The 22,857-nt window shown below is 45.6% G+C and overlaps 1 protein-coding gene across 15 annotated transcripts in view; it reads right to left on the bottom strand.

Annotated features, from left to right (window-relative positions):
* RIMS1 (regulating synaptic membrane exocytosis 1) overlaps positions 1-22,857 on the bottom strand; it is a 1,643,460-nt gene that overhangs the window by 747,447 nt on the left and 873,156 nt on the right. For all 15 annotated transcript variants that reach the window (XM_069606225.1, XM_069606227.1, XM_069606239.1 and 12 more), the window contains one exon: positions 21,528-21,574. In XM_069606225.1, the coding sequence (XP_069462326.1) occupies positions 21,528-21,574 (47 nt within the window). The remainder of the gene's footprint in view (positions 1-21,527; positions 21,575-22,857) is intronic.

The following is a 22,857-nucleotide window of genomic DNA, read 5'->3' as shown; positions in this document are numbered from 1 at the left end:
GGGTATGCACTATTACGGTGCTTCTAGATGGGAATGATGGACACGGATCTCCAGAATCCCGGGATTATACCCACTCTCATGATCTGTTTGAATAGCTTAAATATAAAAGGAGTCCAGGCCTCTGAGGTTTCCTTCATCATGGCGCTTGTGATCCTGTCAGGCCCTGTAGCTCTAGAATGGTTAGCCTGCTTAATTAACAGTTCAACATCCAGGATATCGAGTGGAAACCTTCACCCCATGGTTAGTTTGGAAGATGAAGCCTGTATTGAGCTTTCTTTTTGTTTAAACAGCTGTTGGTAAATATGTGTCTATGCTTCCTGCATAACCACATTTAGGAGTGAATTAGAACATCCCGCACCAGCTTCTTTGAGCATTTGCCAGATGGTTCTTGTATCTTTTTTGCAAAGGGCTGCAAGCATATATGTGAATAGAGAGTTCTTGTATTTCTGCTTCCTTTTTTCATCAGAAGTTCTCGGTGGACTTCTTTTAAGTGGATTACATCTTTAAGATCTTTTCGCAGTAGCTTCTTCTCCAATTTGATTCTTTCACAAAAATGTGTTTATTATATTTCTTTTATTATATTACAGCCAATCTGTCTTTTTATAACAGTTGCATAATACAGCATACACATAATAAATATGCAAAATCAATCAGCTTTTGAAGTAGAAATGAGAATTCAATCTATTTACATTCAATAAATATTCTGCTAAAAAATGATTGTCCAATTGTTTCTTAATATTTACCCAAAATTTCACTAAGTGATAAATAAATGAAATATTGTTTCCATCCATTAATCGATTCCAACTTTTATCTTGTGTGTTCCACATGCTCAGCTTGACCCCTGCCGCTCTAAGAGCATAGTTGAATTCACTGTATTCTTCAGGGCATCTGCAGATAAGATGTTTCCCAGTCTCTGTGCATAGTTCTAACACAATCTACATGCACTGGCACTTCTTGGCATAGACAATCTCGGACCAAGAATTTCCAATGTAACAACAAGATTAAATGTAACCTTTAAGTATTCTGTGCAGAGATACGAGTTGGGAAAGCATCAATATACTGGCCAGATAGAGTTGAATAGTGCCGTCCATTTAGGTTATTTCCACTGTTACTTTTGGTGGCTAGATTAGTTCAAAGCTGCTCTTTTTGAATGTCTGATAGTTGGGCCCTAATTGTTCTTTTGTATTTAGGACCAGTGGAGCAAGTCCCATTCAGCACCAGAGCCACATCCCAAGTAGATCCCACTTTCCAAATATGATAACATATAACCAATTTAACAAACACCGTTATTTTGTTTGATTCTATCTGGAGGGCAGTTAGCTACATCTTATCACTGGGGTTCATCATCTTCCAGTAATACATTGCGCTGCCTCAATTGTGCCAAGCTCAAACAATAGATACTCAACTGGCAAGTGGCGAGGGAAGACCGAAGTGATTTTAAACATATGCTCTCAAGCCTACCAAGTTACTTTTCAAGATTCCATCCCCAGATAATGCTTGTATAGGTGAGCGTGGGGACAATTTCCATCTTATATACTTTTATGACAGAGCCCAGCGAGTAAACTGCATGTCCTGAGGCAAAGCTCCTCAACGCACCCAGTTGTTGAGAGAACTTCATTTCTAGCTTCTCAATATGTGCTTTCCAGTTAAGATGATGGTTAATGACCACTCCCAGGTGCTTATAGCTCTGTATCTGCTCAATGATATCCCCATGTAGATAACATCTGAATTTCCATGGACTTTCATCTTCTTGTAATGAAATGCCATAATTTTGGTTTTTGCAATGTTAATTTGTAAGTCATGTTCTTTTGCAAATTGTGACAATACATAAATGAACATTGGTAGCCCTTTAGGTGTGTAACTCATTAGGATCAAATCATCTCTGTCCCCGAGCCGGGCCACACTCTTAGCGCCCAATTAGGGAGGGAGAGCTTGTTCAATGTCCAGGTGTGATAGGTCGACCATGTAGACGTTGAATAAAAGGGGCCCTAGAATACATCCCTGTTTTTCTTTTTTTAATTTTAATTTGTATTGACTTAAGTCATGACCAAGAAAAAGAAGTACAACATCTTAACCTTTCAACATTAATAGTCCACATGACTTTCCATATTTTAACCCCATCCACCCACTCCATCCTCATGGCAAAAATCACAGAATTTACAACCGGGTAGAGCCATATGTGCAACATATATCCAACAAATTATCAGTAGATTCACGTGTGTTTCAAAACAGCGATATCCCCCATGTATCAAGGGATTTCCTCTGGGTAGAAAACGCGCACCACCCATGTCAGTACATACATGAGTCAAACCACCCCTCTTGCAGACCCCAATTTTCCCTCTGCAGTCATGAACCTACTACAAAAACCCAGCCAACCCATTTCTATCCCAAAGCTCCCCCATGAAGGCCCACCATAATGTTCTCCATTACATTTATCTCCTTAGCCTTCAATATCCACTCATGCATACTGAGGTAGTAATAGTATTTTCTGACAAGCGGCTCGACATGCCCTGGACGCCAACAATTAAAAGTGCACCATGTGTTGTAAATGCTTCAACTCACTTTATTTCTTCATACCCAAAAAGAAAAAGTATGAGGTCCATGGGACATGAGATCCGTTCTATATCCTTTATCCCATCACCATTCGGTCCAACAGATTTGCACTTTTACAAAGGACCACCACATATGCCAGTACATGGCCTGCTCACCGCAATTGGGCCAGCAAACGGGCCACAAACATCCTGGAGAGGTGGTCAGGGTCATATTGCCACCTATGCAGTAACTGTATCCCATGTAGTTTGAATTGGCATGCAATAGATGTCTAAAATGCTCTCCTACACGCTATGCTCCAGTGTTTATCATGCCCAAATCCCTTTCCCACTTGACTCTGATCCCCTTCCGTACCCCCAAAATGTGCTGCCTTTGGACCTGTAAATTTCATTTTTCAGATGTAAGGAACTCTCCTAACTGCAAGTAAGAAAATACTGAGAGCATACCTATATGTAGCATGTCCTCCAACTCCTGAATAGAGATAAACTTTCCTCCCCTCCACAACTGCCCAAACCCGTATCGAACCAGCTGTGAAATCTGTCTAAATCAGGCATATCCTCCCTAATCTCCAGGGCACACAAATGACTCGTAGGTGAAAGCCAAGTGGTAACCCCCAACATCATAGGTCTGTTGTGCCATATTTTCAAAACACCCTATACAGGGTGTTCTCTAATCCTGCGTGGTATCTTATCTCTCAGGACCCACAGCCATTCCTCCACTGTTGCTGGTCGCAAATGATTTTCCAGATAAACCCACTGTTTACCCTTATCCCCCAGTGTCTGAAACTGAGATGCCCTATAAGTAAAAAGATCAAGAAACCCCATTCCCCTACGTTCCTTGGGCAACACCAGGGTACTATATGCAACCCGTGGTTTCTGACCCTGCCATAGAAAGCAAAGCATTCACCTCTTAGCGTCCTTAAACAATAAACAGATACAATAACCTAGGAGAAAATTCATCTTTAAAGCATTTATACGACCCGCCCAGGAAATAGTGTAATTCCCCCATCTTGACATTTCACTGTACCACTTCTGTAACAAAGGTGGAAAGTTGGCCTCACATAAATCCACCAAAATCCTAGTAATGACCACCCCTAGCTAACAAATATTCTCCAACCTTACTTCCAACCCCAAATGTTCGAGTGTCAGTGTCCCCATCCACATCCGCATCAAAAGGACACAAAATAGATTTAGCTCTATTAATCTTAAAATCAGAATATTCCCCATATGGCAAAATCACGTTGCAAAGTGTGTGGGTTCCTTAGATGCAGCAGCACATCATCCATGTCCAAACCTACCTTAAATTTCATTTCCGGGAGGGCACTGTTGCACGACAGTTAACATGGTGGCCTTCGTGTAGGCTCTATGGTTGCGAGGAGATTCTCGGATGAATTAAGGAAGAAAATGCAGCGTGTTTGACACACAAACTTGGGTGCAGTTATCGGAAAGGTGTGGGCTCAATACGCCCTGAGCAGAATATTTAAATATCAGCGTTTGCCACGACGAGAAGCAGCAAAGTCTCTGGCCTTGTAGGCGTGTAAGAGGGGAGGCACGGCGCCTGCACCTCGGGAGCTTCGGTTAACCATATATGAGGGAGCTGTCAGTGCAATTGGTGGCAGGAAGCGTGGAGCACCTGGAATGCGAAGGAGAACGAAGCATACAGCGGGGGGCCCCCCTGGCGCTCTGCTGGAGATAGACTGGAGCCGCGGTGAACAACTGTGGGCCCCGCAGAATGGGTGGCTCCTGGACCGCACCGAAAGCCAAGGACCGTGGGGCAGGTCAGTGAGGGGATTTCCAATGTGGTCTGCGTGGTCTGACGGTGTCGGAGACCGGCCACAGAGCCGGGGAAGTATCCCAGCTGATGGTGGCCACATGTGTGGGAGTGCTGGGCCACCTGCTGGAAGTCTTTTGCACAATCAGCAGCCCAGGGGAGAATAATATTAACGTATGCATGAACAGGTGACTTGGAATATATATCTGTGTATGTAGCGTGGGAGTTCCTGGATTGTTGCATCTCCCGCTCCCTCCATAGTCCACACAGACTTCAGCCATAAGGTATTTTGCTGCTATCACGGCGGAGGCTCAGTTGGGGGCACTGCATGAATGGAATATGGGGCTCTGTGTTCCTCTGGTGCCATGATATATGTGAGAATGACACGTAGGGAGCTGCTCTGAATTGGGATTAGGAGTGAAGATTACTACATAGAGGCTGTGATCAGGGCAACCTACCCAATTGGGCTAGGGCGTGTTGCGCAGCAGACCTATCTGCGTGGTTGCAGCACCCTCACCGGAATACACAGCAGCTGTTACTCAGCCTGCAACTGGGAGACTGAGAACCAGCAACTGAGAGCGCAGGCCTCGGTGAGCAGGGACATATACCTGCAGTGCCACAATCTGGCATTAACGGAAAGTAAACCAAGAAAGCGCCCGAACGCTGCGGTGGGGGCAGGTGGTACGCTCAGCTGTAAAAGGAACTGCTGCACTGACATAGTGACCATACCTGGCTGCGGCCTGGTGGTGGAAGGAGGAACTGCTGGGTTGCCGCCTCCTCAACCGAGAAAAAACACTCCTGGCTAAGCACTTAGCGGGCTGCTGTGTCGGTGACCAGGCATCCAATAGAGGGACGAATGCAGTGATTGGATCACAGACCGTAGCAATATGCCTAAAGGGGTTGGGGCTAAGAAAAGTGGCACAATGCACACATTTGCGAAGCCCACCCAGAAGCACGTTGAAACAATGAGCGAAATGACAACCAATCAGGTGCTAGCAGAGAGAGCAATGCCTTCACCACCCCTCCAGGGTGTCATGGCCATCATGCAGCAAGGATTTGCATCCATCAATGACAAACTGGATGGTATCACAGTAAATATGACCACAATCCATGCTCAGCTGCAGAAAGCCACACAACTTATTACTGAAACTGAGACACGGATAAGCACGGTAGAGGATGCTATAACAGCGCTACAGGGAACTGGAACGACTATAGCCAAGGACCTGGGCAGCATCAAGATGAAGTGTGAGGATTTGGAGGCGTGATCGAGACAGAATAATTTCTGCATCTTTGGTGTCCCTGAGAGCAGCCTGAAGGGGCCCATGGAGGTATCAGTTGAGGAGATATTGAAGGAATTGTTTGGGGACCCCGGATGGTCTCAGATGTTCGTAGTGGAGCCGGCGCACAGGGCATTGACGGCTAAGCCAAAACAAGGGGGATACCCCAGAACTATGATTGCACGCCTAATGAAATACAGGTATAGAGATCTGGCTTTTAAGGTTGAGTGAGAGAAACAGGAACTGAGGTTGGGCTCCAACTTGGTATTTTCCCGGATTACACACTGGCAGTGCAACAAGAGAGACGCATATTTGTGGGAATGAAGAAGCTACTAAGGACGCATGGAATATCATATGACATGCTCTATCCCGACCTGATTGAGACTTTAATAATAAGACCTATTTATTCATATTTCCTGAGGAAGCTGTGTCATTTGTGGAGGCCAACATCCTGCTTCCGACATGACAAACCACAGTAGCGAAATAAATGGTGCAAACATTAGAGCATCACATCCGTGACTAGGCAGCATAGCTGTGTTGATGGCAACGTTTGTTTAATTTTGGTATGTTTCATATATGTGTCAAGGCAACCATACTAAGCGGGAGTCTGCTCGCGCCACGACTGCAGTCGTCCCCAATGTGAGTGCATATCATTGTTAGGCAAGGTAGAAGGGGGATGGGGGAGGGGATAGGCATAGTCGAAGTTCAGGGAGCTGTGAGGGTGGGGGTCGAGGGGTTGAGGGAATGTTGGGTTGAAAATGTTAAAACACTGCACAGGAAACACAAGGAACGCAATGGCTTGGGCACGAAATTGGGTGTGGCAGAGGGGAATGATTGGTTGCATTTGAAGGAAGATGCCGGGGGATGACCCAACTAATGTGAAGCTCCTGAGTTGGAATGTTAGGGGCCTAGGAGTACCTATGAAGATGCAGAAGGTAATGGCTTATGTCAATAGGTTAGGGGTCAAGCTCCTATTTTTGCTAGAAACGCATCTGCTTGAGAGCCAGGCACGCAAGGTGGCCCCAGGATGGGGGGGGGATCAGCAGTATTATACGACATACTCCACGAGAGCACGGGGTTCATGATATTAGTGTATTGGTCACTACCATTCACCCATTTTATAACTGAACAGGATGAATGCGGAAGGTTTGTGCTTATGATAAATGCGTATGGACCTAATATTGATGACTCGGAATTCTATGACACCCTGTTTCAGAGATGTGCTAGGTGTCCTACAGCAACAGTAATTTGCGAAGGAGATTTTAATCAAGGATGTGTGGCGTGCACTCAACAATGCCCAGTGTGCTTTCATGTTCTACTCATCAGTGCAGGATATGCATTTGCACATTGACATATGGCTGGTATCGCACACACTTTTGAACTGGGTTATGAAGTGTCGTGTATTGTCCAGAACTCTGACTGACCATTCCACGGTGCTGCTCATGATAGATATACCTGGGGGTATCACACCATGACCGCAGTGGCATTTTAAGGTTGCAAAGATGGGAGATTCGGTTTTCCGGGAAAGCATGGCACAACACATAGACAGTTACTTTGAAAACAATGAGGGATCTGTTGATACGCATGCTGTTCTTTGGCAGGCATTCAAGGTGTACAATCGGGGTGAATCTATGTTGACGGAATTCGGTGTACTGAGAGATATCAGAAGGGAGCTAGGGAGAGGCGAGGAAGCACTGAGACGATTACAGGAGGAGAGTGCCAGGCACCCATCACAGCAGATTAGCGGAGACATAAAGACACAACTAGATAAGTATCGGGAAGGATCAGACAGAGAATTGCGCTATTACGCGAGGCCGGCAGTGGCGCGTTGATATGGGGAACAGGAAAGACCCGGGAACCTACTGGCGCGGATGGTGCATAGTGAGAGGGGGAGCGCTAACATCCTGAGTACAATTAGGGTGGAAGGTACAGTGGCCAATAATGTAGACGAGGTCAACAAGGTATTCTATGATTTCTCAGACACCTGTATTCTCCATAGGGTGTAGCCACAACTGCTGAAATAGATGACTATCTAGCAAAGATTCCTACGACTCTGTGTCGGCAGATGCGAGTAGCGCACTGGAAGACCCGATAACGATGATTGAAATTAAGAAAGCGATTAGAGATCTTCTGAGTGGGGATGTCCCTGGTATGGATCGGCTTGGGGCAGAGTTTTATAAATTTGCTTGCGCCCCGACTTAAAACAGTGTGGACGGAGGCACTGGGACTTGGGATCCTGCCAGAGTCATTGCGTGAAGCAGTCATAATTTTACTGTTAAAGCCTGGTAAGCCTTCAGATGACTGTGGATCATATCGCCCATTGTCTCTAATCAATATCAAAACAAAAATATTTGCACACATTTTGACAACCAGGCTTAACCCATTAATGCCCGACATGGTACATGAGGATCAAGACGGATTTGTACTGTGGAGGTCAACGGCATCCAATATCCGCCGAATGTACAATGTGATGGCGCGGATGCCAAAAGATATTGACAGGGTTGCTGTGTCTGTGGATATGAAGAAAGCATTCGACACAGTGAATTGGCCATTTCTACTCAGGGTCTTGCATAACTATGGGTTTGGGCCAAACTTTATTAAGTGGGTAAGAATTCTATGGACGCAGCCATACGCCAGGGTGAGTGTGAACGGAACCCTCTCCCCGATAACACTGGCAGGTGGCACCAGACAGGGATGCCCACTGTCACCCTTGCTGTTTGCCTTAGTCATAGAACCTCTGGCGGACCTCATGCGGGCGCAACATGCTCGAGCGGTCTTGGAAGCAACCAGCATTTTCAGTGTGGAGGGTGAGCTGAGAGATATCCAGCTTCTTCAGGAGCTTGCCCAGGAAAGCGGTGATAGAGATAGGGTGGTAGCTTGCCAGAATGGAGGAGTCGGCAGAGTGTTTCTTAAGTAGAGGGTGCACAAGGAGTGCTTAAGAGAAGTTGGCAAAACAGGTTGTTAGTGCACTTTATAAATTTTAATAAACAAATAAATAAATAAATGAGAGATTGCAGGGATCAGCCAAGGCTGGAGTGAGAGAGTCAATGCTGTCCTTAATGGTTTTGGAGGGGCAGGGTCCACTTGTTTGGATGAAGTCTTCATAGACTGGACTTGTCTGCTGACCTCATCAGGTGTGACGGGAGTGAGAGAAGAGAGGAGAAGTGGTGGAGGGGCCAAAGGTGTTGGTGAATGAGGTGGTGTTTGAGGAGAGAGAGGAAAGGATGTCTTGGATTTTTGCAGTGAAGTGTGCAGCCAGGGCCGAGCAAAGGTCCTGGGTGGGTGTGACAGAAGAAGAGGCTGCTGCAGGATTGGCCAGTTCCTTACAGACTTTGAAAAGTTTTACTGTGTTGTTTGATGTCGAGATGCAGGCTTGAAAAAAGACTTTTCTTGGTGTGCATGCTGAGTCGATATTGCCTTTGAAGGAGGTGGCAGGCCAGTTTGTCAGAGGGTCTGCCTGACGAATTCCATTTCCGCTCAGCTGCCCTACACTTGTGCTTAAGGGCAGCCAGATCGTAGTCGTACCAAGAGTTGCACTTTTTTGGAAGGCTTCAGTCAGACCCTCGTGACTGGGGCAAGATAATTCAGGTGGGATACCATCAAATGGACCTACCGGCACCTGATCTGCCAGAATTACCAGCATATTACAGGTGCCAGCAAGGGTAGGTAAATCCCCATTCCATTGGAGAATTGCCAGTATTACTGCTGTAATTGCTGTTGTTTTGGCAGTGGGGTGCCTGAAATACCTATATATCTTGGCTGGAGGTAAATCAGGCTACCCTACTGGCAAACATGTACTCTGCCAGTCCAGACAAGAATTACTGGCACATTAATTCTGGACCAGCAGAGATGTAATGAGGCCCTAAGGCTTGAGGTTTTAGTGTTGAAGACAGCGAGTTATAACTTAACTGCTGATCCTCTAAGCCAGTAAGCGAGTGCAACTCTTCTTTGGAGTGTCTCAACACAGGACCAGACATATCTAATAAAGGTGAGCGCCTTATCCCTGATTTGTTCAGAGAACCAGTCAACCTATTTGGTGGATTGGAAACATGTATCCCCACTTCCAGATCAGGATCTAGCATAGTGGAGTTAAGTAACAGAAAAGTGGGCGACCGTGACATGCTGTTTTCCATTACTTTCACTGGCTCAGTGTAACCCACAACATTAAACTGTCTAGAGGAGCTTGTGGTGTCCCTGGCTTGTTTAATACAAGGCTTGGGCATAGAATTGTATGTTCGCGCTTCACCAATATTAACCTCATTCTGACCGAGTGGGTCAGGTCGGATATTGTTAATATCAGTGATGAAATCCATTTCCAATGCAGAAATAAGTGATTTGGTAAGTTTAGAACCCAGACAAGTGAGTGAAGAGTTTACTTGCTGTAGTAAGGTTGGTCTACTGTTGGAGGAAGACTTATTAAGGAAATCATTAGTGATTTTACTATTCAGAAGTGGGGCATTCATTTCCCCTCACAATTACTTACAGTTTGCATTGTCTTTAGTAGTCAGTTTCTTTAAGTCATATGAGTGTATAGCCCTCGGGTAAGATTCAATAAGGGAGACAGATGCACTCCCAGGGAGCTGTTGTGATGTTTTATCACAACACTCGTCAACTGCAGGAAAAAGAGAAAATTGCCATTCAGTCCGCTTCATGTCTGATGCCCTCCAAGCCTCCTGATTGCTGGATGACGGCGACGCGCTTTGCGTGCGATGCACGTCGCTGTAGCGCTACTTCAGCTTGTTTTGCTGAATTATATCGTACACTTCGTTGAGGTTCGAAGGACGGTTGTCCTACAGTCGCCACGCCCGGAATGATGGTATTTGCAGTTCCTCAGGCAGGTTTCTCCAGCAATTATAACAGTCACGCAAAGTCACCCTTAGATCTCTTATAGCAAATAAATCAATCAAATCCGCTGTACAGCTGCCTCGGCAAGTTTTGTTGCATTATATGGGACACCTGGTTGAGCTTCAAAGGCAGTTTCCCCGCAGTCCCCACACCAGGAATGATGGTATTTGCAGTTTCTCCAGACAGATTTCTCTAGCAAGTCACGTAAGGTCACACTTGGGTCTCTCGTAGCAGACAAATCAAGAAAATCATCTGTAGTTGTATAGATTCTGTATTCTCTGGGGCCTCCCCTTCCAGTATGAAGAGAGAGCTCGAAATGAAGAATATGTCAATATCATATTTTATCATGCCAAATATAAGTGCCTATCCATGACACGAAAAATCTAAATTGTAATAGGATTGAATACCTACAAAAATGCAGACAATAATGCACCTTTGGTTTGGGTGTCAGAAAATATGTATGTATACAAAAGTGCAAGGCTTTAGAGGGAGCTATACATGTTAGGTAGAGATATTTTAGAATTGTAAAAAACAGAAAAGGTCTTAATATCCTCCTCTTACCCTTTTGACTGCTGGGGTCCTGAGAACTCAGTGTTAAGGTGTAAAACAAAAAGGCATACAAAGTAACCAATGAAAGGAGGGCACAGAATCATGTGAAGGTTGAATTTGCAAATGCATATATGATAACTGTGAATTTCCATAAATGGCTGAAAATCTAACTCCTCTATCAAGCATTTAATCTGAAACCTTGCATATGATTCTTCTGACCCTTGAAATACGCCACTTCTCACTACCACTGTTTGCCTGCCCTCAAGTGTTCTAAGGCAGTTGCGAAAAATTGCATGCATTTAACAAGAATATGAAATAGGTTAAATTCCAACAGAAAGCCCCCTTAACCTTAACTGTTTCATTCAACTGTACCTAGACATAACATTTCTTGTCAACAAATGTTAGTGAATATATGTAAGAATTTGGCAGGAAAAATTCTGGCCTGGTGTTTGTCACAGGCAGCCACAAGTGGAAGGCACAAAGAGGAAGACACAAAGATGTAGGTCTTAAGGAAGTAACTTTTTTTGGTTACATGTCTTTATATCGCAATCCGTTGTAGTGAATGCACATATCTCGAATATTTTATAACGAAAACCTTTATAGTGAATGCATTTTTTTCGCAGCGTCCCCCCTTAATCCCTATTTACCAGCCCTAAAAACCCACCCCAAACGTTTTCGAAAATATTTAACCCTTTACCCCACCCCAAAATGCATTCACTATAAAGATTTTCGTTATACAAATATTTGAGATATGTGCATTCACTACAACGGATTGGCTATGAACAATGTATACCATTTTTTTTATGTGAAGGATTGTCATCTGGAAAGTGTAAAAGCCCTAGCCTTTTTTTATCAACAAATCCATCTCAAATCGGGTGGTCTGCTAAACAGATCCCCCTTTCATTGCACTCCACTCCAAAAGCATAGTGTACACATGTGTCCTGATGTCAATGCATCCTGGCATGCAGCACCTGCTCTGTAGTAGCACAGAGCAGGTTCACAGTTCACAGGTGCCATGTCTTACAGCTGGGGTGCAAACCACATAATTGTGATGAACTATCATCTTGGTGGCGGTTTAATCTTAAAATATAAGCCAAACCTGAATTTGGTGTATAATGACTGGTAGATCAGATAATTATTAAAACCACATCTGATCTGTATCATACACATTTCAAGACTATGAGCCTAGACCAGCTATAAAAACGCTGTGTATTCTCCCTAGAATTGCTGTCTCTGCAACCAGCAGAACAATAGCCAGTGGGAGCTGCCTCTTTTTAATCCTTTGCGAGGGCAGGTAAAACTTCTCTCCATCCCGGAAGTAGGCTTCAGAGGGTTCACCCTAAACAAAATGGTGTTGTGTACCAATTGGCCTTTGATGCTATGGGCTTAAGAAGGTGGTTGTGTTATTATAGCCAGAGGGAGCTCAGCATAGTTGGGGAAGAATTCCACCATCTTTCTTTTCTTTTCACTTCTCCTTCCGTCCTGCATCCTACACTTACTTTAGCACAAATCACTTTGGGCATGATGCAAAAAGACAAGGGCCACTTGTCACAATGATAGGGATTGGACCCCATAAAGCTTCATTCTTGTGTGGCCTTTTAAAATAGGGTGTCTCCCACCCCTTCTTTGATTCACATTTGGACCATCCAGGACTTAAGGAAGAATTCATTTGGACTTGTTTTGGGAGAGTGGATATTTCCAAAGACCTCACCCACTGAAGTGCAGAAGGAGTGCTGCAATCCAGAAGCAAGCTCTGCTCCTCACCCACTCCGGAGGAACATTGGTTAGGCCCTGGCCTGACATTTTGCTTGCAAACCTCCATAACCCTATAGAATAGAGACTGAAAAGGACTCCCCTTGTCCTAGAGCCCCCCTGCATTGTGTCTCACAGCATCCTGAGAGCAAGGATTCCTGATTTCACTGTTGAATCACTTTGAGCCACCTTCGAACCATGTTTGATGCCTTCTAATACACAGAAGTCGTTGGTGATGCCTTTGGCACTCAATCGAACCTCGAACCACTGTGCTTGCATCATGGATACAGCTTGACTCGGCATCGTGCTCTGAAACACTTGTGTATTAGAGTGAGACAAATAAAATATCATATCATATCGCCCCAGCACAGCCTTGTTACCTGTCAGACATAAGAACAAGTGCACTGTGCAGATAACTTCGTACCACTGTATCGAAGCAATCATCAAATCGCCAGTTGCTTTGTGGAAGTGTGGGGGTTGAGTATGCGGTTTAGCCACTATTCATCCTTGTACTCCTACAGAGCAGAAGTCATTTCGTCACACTTTGCACAACACAGATGGAAGAGGGATTCTTCAATAATGAGTCGTGAGTAAAGAAAATGTCTCTTACAAAGCAGCAAAGCTTTGACACCATAACCCATGGCAGAAGGAGCTGTACAAATGCAAGATAACATAACATTACAGGCCTCACTATAACAGCCATCCCACGTCGGTATATTCTGGGCACATTTATTTATTTTATTTACTGTGCATTTGTAAGGCGCCTATACATCAAGTAAATTGTGTTTCAAAGCGCCCAAAGGGCAACATGAGGGGGACATGGGAGTGAAAGGCAAATACAACAATGACACCGAGACGCGGTTCTAGTAGGTAGTGTGAGCATTTAGCGTGTGTAAGTGCAGAGAGAGGTGGATAGGGGGGGGGCAAGTGCTAGGAGTAACAGGGGGGTAAGTGCTAGGGAGTAAGTTGCAAGCTGCTAAGTGACTGGCAGAGAACATTTGGTATGTGGTCGACTGCCAATAAATAAGTGCAGGCCTGTGATAGTAGAGGCCAGTGGGCACCTAAGGCAAGTCCTGGGAGTGGGGGGAGGCTGAACGTAATTGGGGTGTATGAGGCCAGAATCCATGTTGACATATAAGGGCCCTGGTCACCAATCTCAGCGACTCTGGGATTTAGCAACGGAGGGAGGGGAGGAGGAGGAAGTGAAAAGGAAGGTCTTGAGGAGCCTCCGGAATTTGAGGAGATCTGGCTCAAGACGAAGAGGAAGGGGGAGGCTGCTCCCTAAGAGGGAGCCAGCTGAGGAAAGAGATCATCCACCAGCTCGCTGTTTAGTGAATCATTTGACATGCAGAGAGTTGGTGCTGAAGGAACATTAAGATCTGGCGGGAGTGTATTTAGTGAGAGACAGTTGTAGATAGCGTGGTTCCCATGATGCAGAGGGTTTTGAATGACATCCTTGCAGCATCCGGGAGCCAGTGGAGCGTTTTTAGGGCTAGAGAGATGCAGTGCCTGTGCTTGAGGCCAAGGATAATTCTTGCAGCCCTATTCTGGATTAGCTGGAGGGGACGCAGAGAGGAAGAGGTTAGATAAAGGAAGAGGCAATTGCAGTAGTCAAACTTAGAGTACCAGAGCTCTAGAGACATTAAGCTTCTGGGGAAAATTGAGGAAAGGAACGATTCCTTTGAGGGGGTGGAGTTGAAAGTGGGCCTTCCTGGCAAGGTCCTGGATGTGAGGGAGGAAGGAAAGAGGAGTTGAAGATGACTCCAAGGTTTTTGGCTTCATATGAAGGAGAAGGGGGAGAACCCATAGAGGGTGGCCAGAGGGAGGGGAAGAAAGAGGGGGCAGGAGTCCCATTGGGAAGGATATCTGTCTTGCTGGCAGTGAGGCAGAGATAATTGGAGGCACACCAGGACTGTATGGCAGATAGGCAGTCTCGAATAAAGGAGGAGGTAAGGAGATGGTCAGAGAGGAGTTTGAAGAAGAGTTCAGTGTCATCTGCATAACACTGGAAGTGAGGGGAGTAGGTGGAAATTAGATGTGCAAGCGGGGCAAGATAGGTGTTAAAGAGCCAGGGAGGAAGGTTGGAGCCCTGGGGACACCGCAGGTGGAGGTAGTGGTGGGAGAGGACAAAAATCCCAGGATAACATGGTAGGGGCGGTCAGTGAGGAAGGAGATCAGCCAGTGCAGTTCTGGCTCCGAGATACCTATGGTATTATGGAGCCGTTTTATAAGGATGGAGTGGTTAACCATGCCAAATGCAGAGGAGCGATCAAGTAGAATAAGAATGGCCGGAGAGTTAGAATCAAGAGATGTGAGCAGTTCTCCATGGGTGCTCAGAAAAGCAGTTTCCGTGCCTCCGGATGCTCGGAATCCAGATTGATGGTCGTGTAGGTAGCAAACAAGCTTTGTTTGCTGGGTCAGCTGGGGGAAGACAAGCTTCTCCATAAGTCCCAAGGAACGGGGTGATAGAGATGGGGTGGTAGTTAGCCGGATAGGATGGGTCTGCACAAGGTTTTTTCAGGAGTGGGCGAACAAGAAAGTGCTTAAGGAAAGAGGGGAAGGACCCGGTAACAAAAGAGTGATTGCAGAAATCAGCAATTGCAGGGGCACGAGAACCAATGTTGTCCTTAATAGTTCTGGAAGAACAGGGGGAGACCTGTTTGGGGGAGACCTCATAGAGTGGACGACTCTAGTGACCTCATCAGGTGTGATGGGAAAGGAGGAGGAGAGAAAGAGAGAGCAGGAATGGGAAGCCATAGGTGGCAGGGGGTGGGGGAAGGGGAAGGGGAAGGACACGCGAGGGTGCTCAGAATGTCCTGATTGTTTGCAGTGAAGTGTGTGGCCAATGCATTGCAGAGGGCCTGAGAGAGTAGAGGAGAGGTGGAGACTGTGGAAGGGTTGGCTAGTTCCTTGCAGATTTTAAAGAGTTCAGCTGTGTTGTTGGATGCACCAGAGATGCAAGCCTGGATTTGGGCCCTTTTCTCGGAGCGAATGGTGAGTTGGAATTGCCTTTGGAGAAGGCGGCAGGCAAGTTTGTCAAAGGGTAAGCCTGAGGTCTACCACTTCCGTTCTGCAACACTGCACTTGCGTTTCAGGGCTGCAGTTCAGAGTCGTACCAGGTTGAATGCTTGCAGGCATGTTTCAGGCGGATCCTCATGACTGGGACAAGAATGTCAAGAGAGTTACTGATGGCACGATGGAGGTTCCAGAGAGCGGAGTCAGTGGAAGAGTCTGCAGTGGGGGCGTGGGGATGAAGCTGGATGCAAAGGCAGAAGCTGACACTCGTTTCATAGGACGGATGTTTGTGAACGAGATTGGCAGGGCTGGGGGAGGTGCAGTCAGATGGCAGAAAGGGCCCAGGTGAGAGGAGAGGAGAGAATGGCCTGCCCAGGAGAGAGGGGTGGTAAGTGCGGAGGAAAGCAAGAGATTAGTGTGGATGATGGCATCCAGAGTGTGTCCAGCCGAGTAGGTAGGACCAGAGGGGAGAATGGAGAGGGAGAGTGAGGTGCTGAGGTCACAGACGAGAGCCGTGATGCTGTGATTGAGAAATCAAGGTGGATGTTGAAGTCACCCAGGAAAAGGAGTTTGAGGTGGATGAGAGGAGAGAGAGGAGGAGAAATCAGCCCATTCAGAGAGGAACACAGTGGTCGGGCCGGATGGCCTGTAGGTAAATGTCAATGGTCAGGGAGGAAATGGGAGAGCTAGCCAGTTTGCAAACAAGGCTCTCGAAGGAAGAGTAAAACTAGGTATGAGGGAAGAAGGGACCCACTCAGGGAAAATCAGGGCAACCCCACTGCCAGCATGGTTAGGGCAAGGCTTAGAGATGATCTTGAAGCCATCAGGGAGAAGCGAGTCAAAAGCAGCGACTGAGCTGGCATTGAACCACGTCTCGGTAAGAGCAAGGATATCGAAGTCAAGGTCTTCAAGGAGGAGACCGATGTTGGCAGAGTGCTTGGTAGCAGAGCGAGCATTAAGTGTGGCTAGATGCAGGAGGTCAGTGCCTTTAAAGGTTTTCCGAGGAGGGGTACAAAGGAGTGGTACAGCAGTCAGAGAATTGGGGACACAGAAAGAAAGAGAAGGAGTATCAGGTGTGGGAAGGAAGTTGACAAGGGAAGGCAAGCGCCGGTCAAAGAGGAGAAGGTTGGGTTGAGGACCCTGAACGAAGATAGTGCCATTGTGATAGACATTAATGATAAACCTGGATGATGAGAAGCCCGCCAAGAGGACTTCCTATCTGGTACCACCATTAATAGGTGAAGATGTGAGAGGAGCGAGAGGAGAGATTAGATGGGGATCTATAGATCTGGAGAGGGGACATAAAATAGGATATCAGTGAAAATCTGTGTGGTAGTTGCACTGACATAGGTGTCTGCGATAGGTAGGCCAGAGTTACTGGTCAGGATGTCTTTTATAAGCTTCCTTCTTCAAGACCTTATGAGAGACGGAGGAGAGGTGAAAGTATAGCAATTAGAAAAGATAGGGGAGATGGTGAGTGCCATAGGGGTGGCGGAGGAAAGGAGGAAGATAGATGAGGGGCTGCACAGCACAGTATGAGCACAACTCACCAGGCGGCCTAGTAGCCAATGGCAGTAAGAAAACAGATGCAATATGAACACTTTAGTACCAAAACTGGGGTGCAAAGATGTAAAGAAACACACCAGGATTCGAATTTGCACAAGGTCACAGAAAGCAATGCAAAATGGGTTGCAGAGGTTTTTAAAACACACCAGGATTCGAGTTTGAACAAGGTCAGAGAAAGCAATGTAAAAGGGGTGCAGAGGTCTTAAAAACACAGCAGGATCTGAATTTGCACAAGGTCACAGAAAGCAATGCAAAATGGGGTGCAGAGATGTTAAAAACACACCAGGATTCGAGTTTGCACAAGGGCACAGAAATGCATTGCAGAAGGATTAGGTAAAGCAAGGAAGGCAGAAAGGCAAGGGCACACCTTGGTTCAACAGCTATTTATGTTAGTGGAGAAAAGCTATGATAGTGTCTAGTCATGACTCACAGGTATTCTTGAGGGGTTCACAAAGTTCCAGAGGCCCAGGTTTGTGGGGTAACAGGCTTCATACCTTGTGGATGTTCCATGAGTGCTGCGGGGAGCAAGGAAAAGGGGGCTCTCTGAGCCCTCCAAGGCCCAGACAGGCTCAGACAGAGGCCTTGGTGGTGGGCCTTGGTTAGGGGGCCGGTTTAGCCTGCCAGCTTCTCCAATTGGCCTAAAGGCAAACAGCAGTCCAATCATTGGGCAGATCCCATGTGATGGTGGGTTGGGGGGACAAAAAGGCTGGCGACTGCCATTTTGGAGTGGAGTATAGCTCCACAAGGAGTAATATCCCTCCCGGGGCTACTGCAGCAGTATATGCAACCAAGAAGAAGGTCTCAAGAAAAAGGAGCCAGCGAGGATGGCACACAGCCCCCGCCCCCAGGATATTATAGAGTTTTCATTTGTAGAAAAAATAATTGTTCATAAAAACTGCATTTTTCGCATTTGCCAGCACACATAAATGTACAGAATTTGCCCAGAAGTCCGGGAGGGCTTACCTGAGTATGGCAAGCATGCAATCATCATATAAACAATGAGATAGAGAGGGGGTCATGACAGGATTAGCTAAACCTAGTGAAATGTGTAAAAACTATTTTATTAAGTTTCAAAAAACACTTTAAAATAAACAATTAAATCTGTCTCATTCTTGTGACAGATTTAATTGTTTATGTTAAAGTGTTTTTTTAAACTTAATAAAATTGTTTTTACACATTTCACTATGTTTAGCTAATCCTGTCATGACCCTCTCTCTATCTCATTGTTTATATGATAGTTCCCCCTCCCCCCAGAAATAGATAGAGACTGCACCTGCAGACTGGGAATCCTCCTTGATCTCTAATAAGCATGCAATCATCAGCTGCTGCTCCTGGATGTGTGGAGGCTTATGTGCTTTGCCTCAATGCTTCTTGAGAGTGACCAAGAGGCAGTCCAAGGGGTCTAGTGGTGGGTCTTGGTTATGGGGCCAGCTTCTGGTGAGAAGTTGGCTGCTGTGGAGAGGTGGCGGCAAAGGATCTTGTGATTGACAAGATCAAAGGCTGCCGAGAGGTCTAAGGGGAGAAGGAGAGCCGGTTTTCCTGCATCTGTGAATTAGTCCAGTTGGATCTTAAGATCTAGCAGTGGGGTTTCTGTAACGTGACCCAGGCGGAAGCCGGATTGGCAGATTCCCAGGATGCTGAGGGTCTCCAGGTATTGCTGGACTTGGAGGTATGCCGCTCTGTCTACAATTTGGAGTAGGAATGGAAAAGTCATGATAGGGTGGTAATTGGTGGGTATGGATGGGTCAAGGATTGGGTTTATAGTAACGGTACAACCCAGGTTTCCTTTAGGCTGGTCGGGACTAGGTCAGCTGAGAACTAGGCATTAATAAATGAAGTGATGAAAGTTGTCACGGCATATGAGCAGTCCTTAATGACTGTGGCTGAGCATGGTTCGCCTTTACATCTGGATGGTTTCAAGCTTTTTAGCAGGGCCGTTACATCAGCTTCAGTGACTTGTTGAAAATGGAATGGCTGAGAGTACTGCAGGATGACCGGCATGGCGGAGAGTACTGCGGGATGGCCGGCATGGGATTATTGCTGCGGCTGGTGAACTCGTACTAATGACATTCTGTTTGAGCTTGATTTTTTTGTCTCATGGAGGTTTCAGATTTTGCCTGGCAGGGCGTTTTGAATGTTGCTACACCAATCTTCATCTTTGGTGATGTCCGAAGGCAGGGCAGACAAGGATTCAAGTTCTTTGAGGATATTAAAGAGCTCTTGCGTGTTTGACTTGGAATTAGCAATTCTAGTGTTCTAGGCAGCTTTATTTGCTAGAAGGATTGCTTGTTTGTAATCTTTTGAAGCTATGCAGAAGTTGGATTTGGAGGTAGGTGAGGTTTTATTTCTCCATTTGATTTCAGCCTTGCATTTCATGGAGCGGAACGCCTTGAGCTTGGGGGTAAACCACGCATTGAGGTGGATGGTGGGTTTGGTCTTGCGGTTTGCCATGGGGCCATGGTGTCAACAGCCTTTCTGATCGTTTTGTGGCAGAGCTGCACAAGGGTGATGGTAGACTACCTAGTAGAGGTAGGATTTTCTCTTTAGTTAGGTGTCTGGAGCTTCTGGCAATAGTGGGGGGTAAAATGGAGTAGTTAGCTGTGAGAGGAGGTGGGGATGGAGAATGAGATAATGTGGTGGTCAGTCCATGGGGCAGGGATGTTGGAAGACACAGATGTTGCAGTTAAGGTCCGAAAGCCAATCCAGGGTGCGGCCTTTAGAGGGGGTGGATGATGCGATCCTTTGAGTAAACCCTAGGGTGTTCAGGGAGGCGACTACAGCTGCCACATTAGGGTCTCCTATGTCATTAAGCCCTAGATTGATGTCGCCCAAGAGGATAATTGTTTAGGTCAGCTTTATGTTGACATCTAAGAGGTCCTCTTCAAAGGCAAGGGATGGGCCTGGTGGGCAATACATGATATGCAAGGTGATGGTGGAGGGATAAGAGAGTGATCATTTGAGTGCAAGCAGGTCAAAGTTAGTTATTTGTGGGCACTGGCCTGTCCGATGTTTAGATTGCCTTTAGTAATATGCTGCATGCCACTGGCTGACAATGATATATAGGGACTTGAAGCATATCTCAAGTCATACTGTTACCTCATTTTAGTTCCTGTTTAAGTCATGATTGTTTATGAATTTGCAAACACATTCTGAATGTTAACTACTTGATGTTAAATACATCTATGGTAAAAAAAAGTCAATAAGATGTGTCAAAATAAGAATTTTCTTTACCACGTAAAGGGCCCGATTGCAACCTTGCGGTAGCCTGGTGCTAATGGCGGCAGAATACCGGCAAAGGCTGTTACCGTTTCCGGCACCCGGTCTGGCGGCATTGCCGCTGGATTATGGGTGCTGGTGGAGCGGTGTAAATCAACAATCATGGAGCCCTATGGGACTCCATGAGGGGATTTGCCATCATTACCGCCACTGGCAATGCCAGTGGCGGTGACAAGGGCTTTTTGGCCAGTAGGGCGCCTGGCTTACCTCCAGCATTTAGCTGGAGGTAACCCAGGTGTCCCACCGGCACTCCCGTAGTCGGGTGGTCTGAAAAAGTGCCGGTATCCTAGGATACCGGCACTTTTTTAACAGACCGCCCTACTCTGAATGAGCCCAAAGTGTGCCCATCATACAACACAATCGAATTCAGCAAAAAAGTTGAACATGCATCAATGAACCAAACAGCATGGAAGCAAAATTTGCTCCTAAAAGCAACATTCAAGAAATATCTTTCCTGCTTGAACAATTCCACTTGGTCTTGCAAAATGGTTGACACGATACCAGAGCTTTCAACAAAATATGATTCTTCTGTATCACAGGGCAGCTGATGGACATGAGGGTCCCTAGCGCACTTTCTCCCTCTCTCTCTCTCTCTTCCACGCCCCTCTCTCTCTATATATATATATATATATAAATATGTACATATATATTTATTTTCTTCAAGAACTTTTTCATAGAGCCACAACTCTCCCTAACTAGGCTTAAAATAGATTACACAGTAATTGAACTGTTGCAAACAGAAACAAATAAGACCAAAGAGAGGGATTGCATCAAAATATTCAAGGCCCAAATTCCCCTTTTCATTAACAAAGGACATGAAAATGAAGATAGTCTGAAGAAAAGAAATGCATAGCACACATTTTTTTTTTACAAGTGATGTTGCTTTTGGCAAGTACGCATGTATATCAGTAAGTCCAGCATACTTACTAGACTCTAGGGGAGGATGGGAGCTCTCAGGAATCCTTGGGATATCGCTAGAATGAAATCAGAGAAAACCAATCAGTGACATTTGATCTTGTTTTCATATGGCTAGCATCTGAACGCCACAATTCTAAAGGTCTTTGAAACACAATATAGTAAGTGAGAAAACACTGACAGCTCAGGCAAATGGCTTTGAAAGGCATTATGTGAATTATTAAACCGCAACTCTGAGAACACTGTAAGGAATTACTGCAGTCCAATCACATGAAGAATATTGTTTTAGTTGCAAATGAGTATCAAACAACATAGGGCCATTATTCTGATGTCCCTAAATGAAACAAATGTAATCTCTCTTTTGTTTTCAATGTGTATCGATGTGTATGAGGGTTTGAATGAATTGAATGAATATGCTTAATACACATTTCTTACATAAAAATCTCAACAAAACATGGGAGGAATCAAATAGAAGCACAGAATATGGTATTGGCATTGTCCATGAAGATGAAGATCAACGGAAGGACTATTGTATCTTCAGAGCAAGGAGGATAGCCTTCAGCTCCAAGATATTGATATTGGACAATCTGTCATTCGGTCCAAATCCAGAGAAGCCTGTTGTGATAGCTACCTCTTTGAACGGAGGAAAACAGAATGCAGCTACTCCACCGACCATTTAAACTCTAGTATCAGTATACTGGAGACTAGGATATAAGCTATTGGGATTCCATCTCCTTGTCCCAGATGTGAATTTGGTGGTAATCTCTGTGTGGCCTGTCCTGGTAAAGCCAACACGACAGGCAGGACACAATGGGCCATACGACAGAAGTTCATCTTTAACTACAATGCTTTAGTGGATAGGCAGTTGCTGAAACTAAATCATGTTCAGCTCTGTAGAATCGAAGGTGGGTTAAGTATATAGATTTACCTGGAGGATGGAGCGATTTCCTTCAGAATTGGTAGAGGTCTTTGACTTTCCACCTAAAGTTCAGTGGCCGGTGTTAAGACATTTCCTCAAAAAGGCAATGTGGTTTTATTTTACAGTTCTGGAGAGGTGTTCATCATCAAGAGCAGAGGTCATCCACAAATAAAACGCTGCAATACAGGGTGGTATGCACATTTTGCTGGTAGGCATAGGCATATTCCAGGAGGCAATCAAACGTATAACAAATGCTTAGTTGCTTCGATTGGTGGGAATATATCTTTGGAAGGTAAGTTGAGGCTTTTGAGGTGAGACCAAGCAGGATTTTGAAAGGTAGGTCTAGGTGGTCTAAATATTAAAAACCGAATTGTTGACAGATAGCTCAACATTGATTGAAAAAATAAAGTACATTTAACCAAG

Source organism: Ambystoma mexicanum, chromosome 4p, assembly GCF_040938575.1.
Source record: "Ambystoma mexicanum isolate Mex_15411 chromosome 4p, UKY_AmexF1_1, whole genome shotgun sequence".
Lineage (NCBI taxonomy): Eukaryota > Metazoa > Chordata > Amphibia > Caudata > Ambystomatidae > Ambystoma > Ambystoma mexicanum.
The sequence above is the reverse complement of the archived record's forward strand: the minus strand, read 5'-3'. Positions and strand labels throughout refer to the sequence as shown.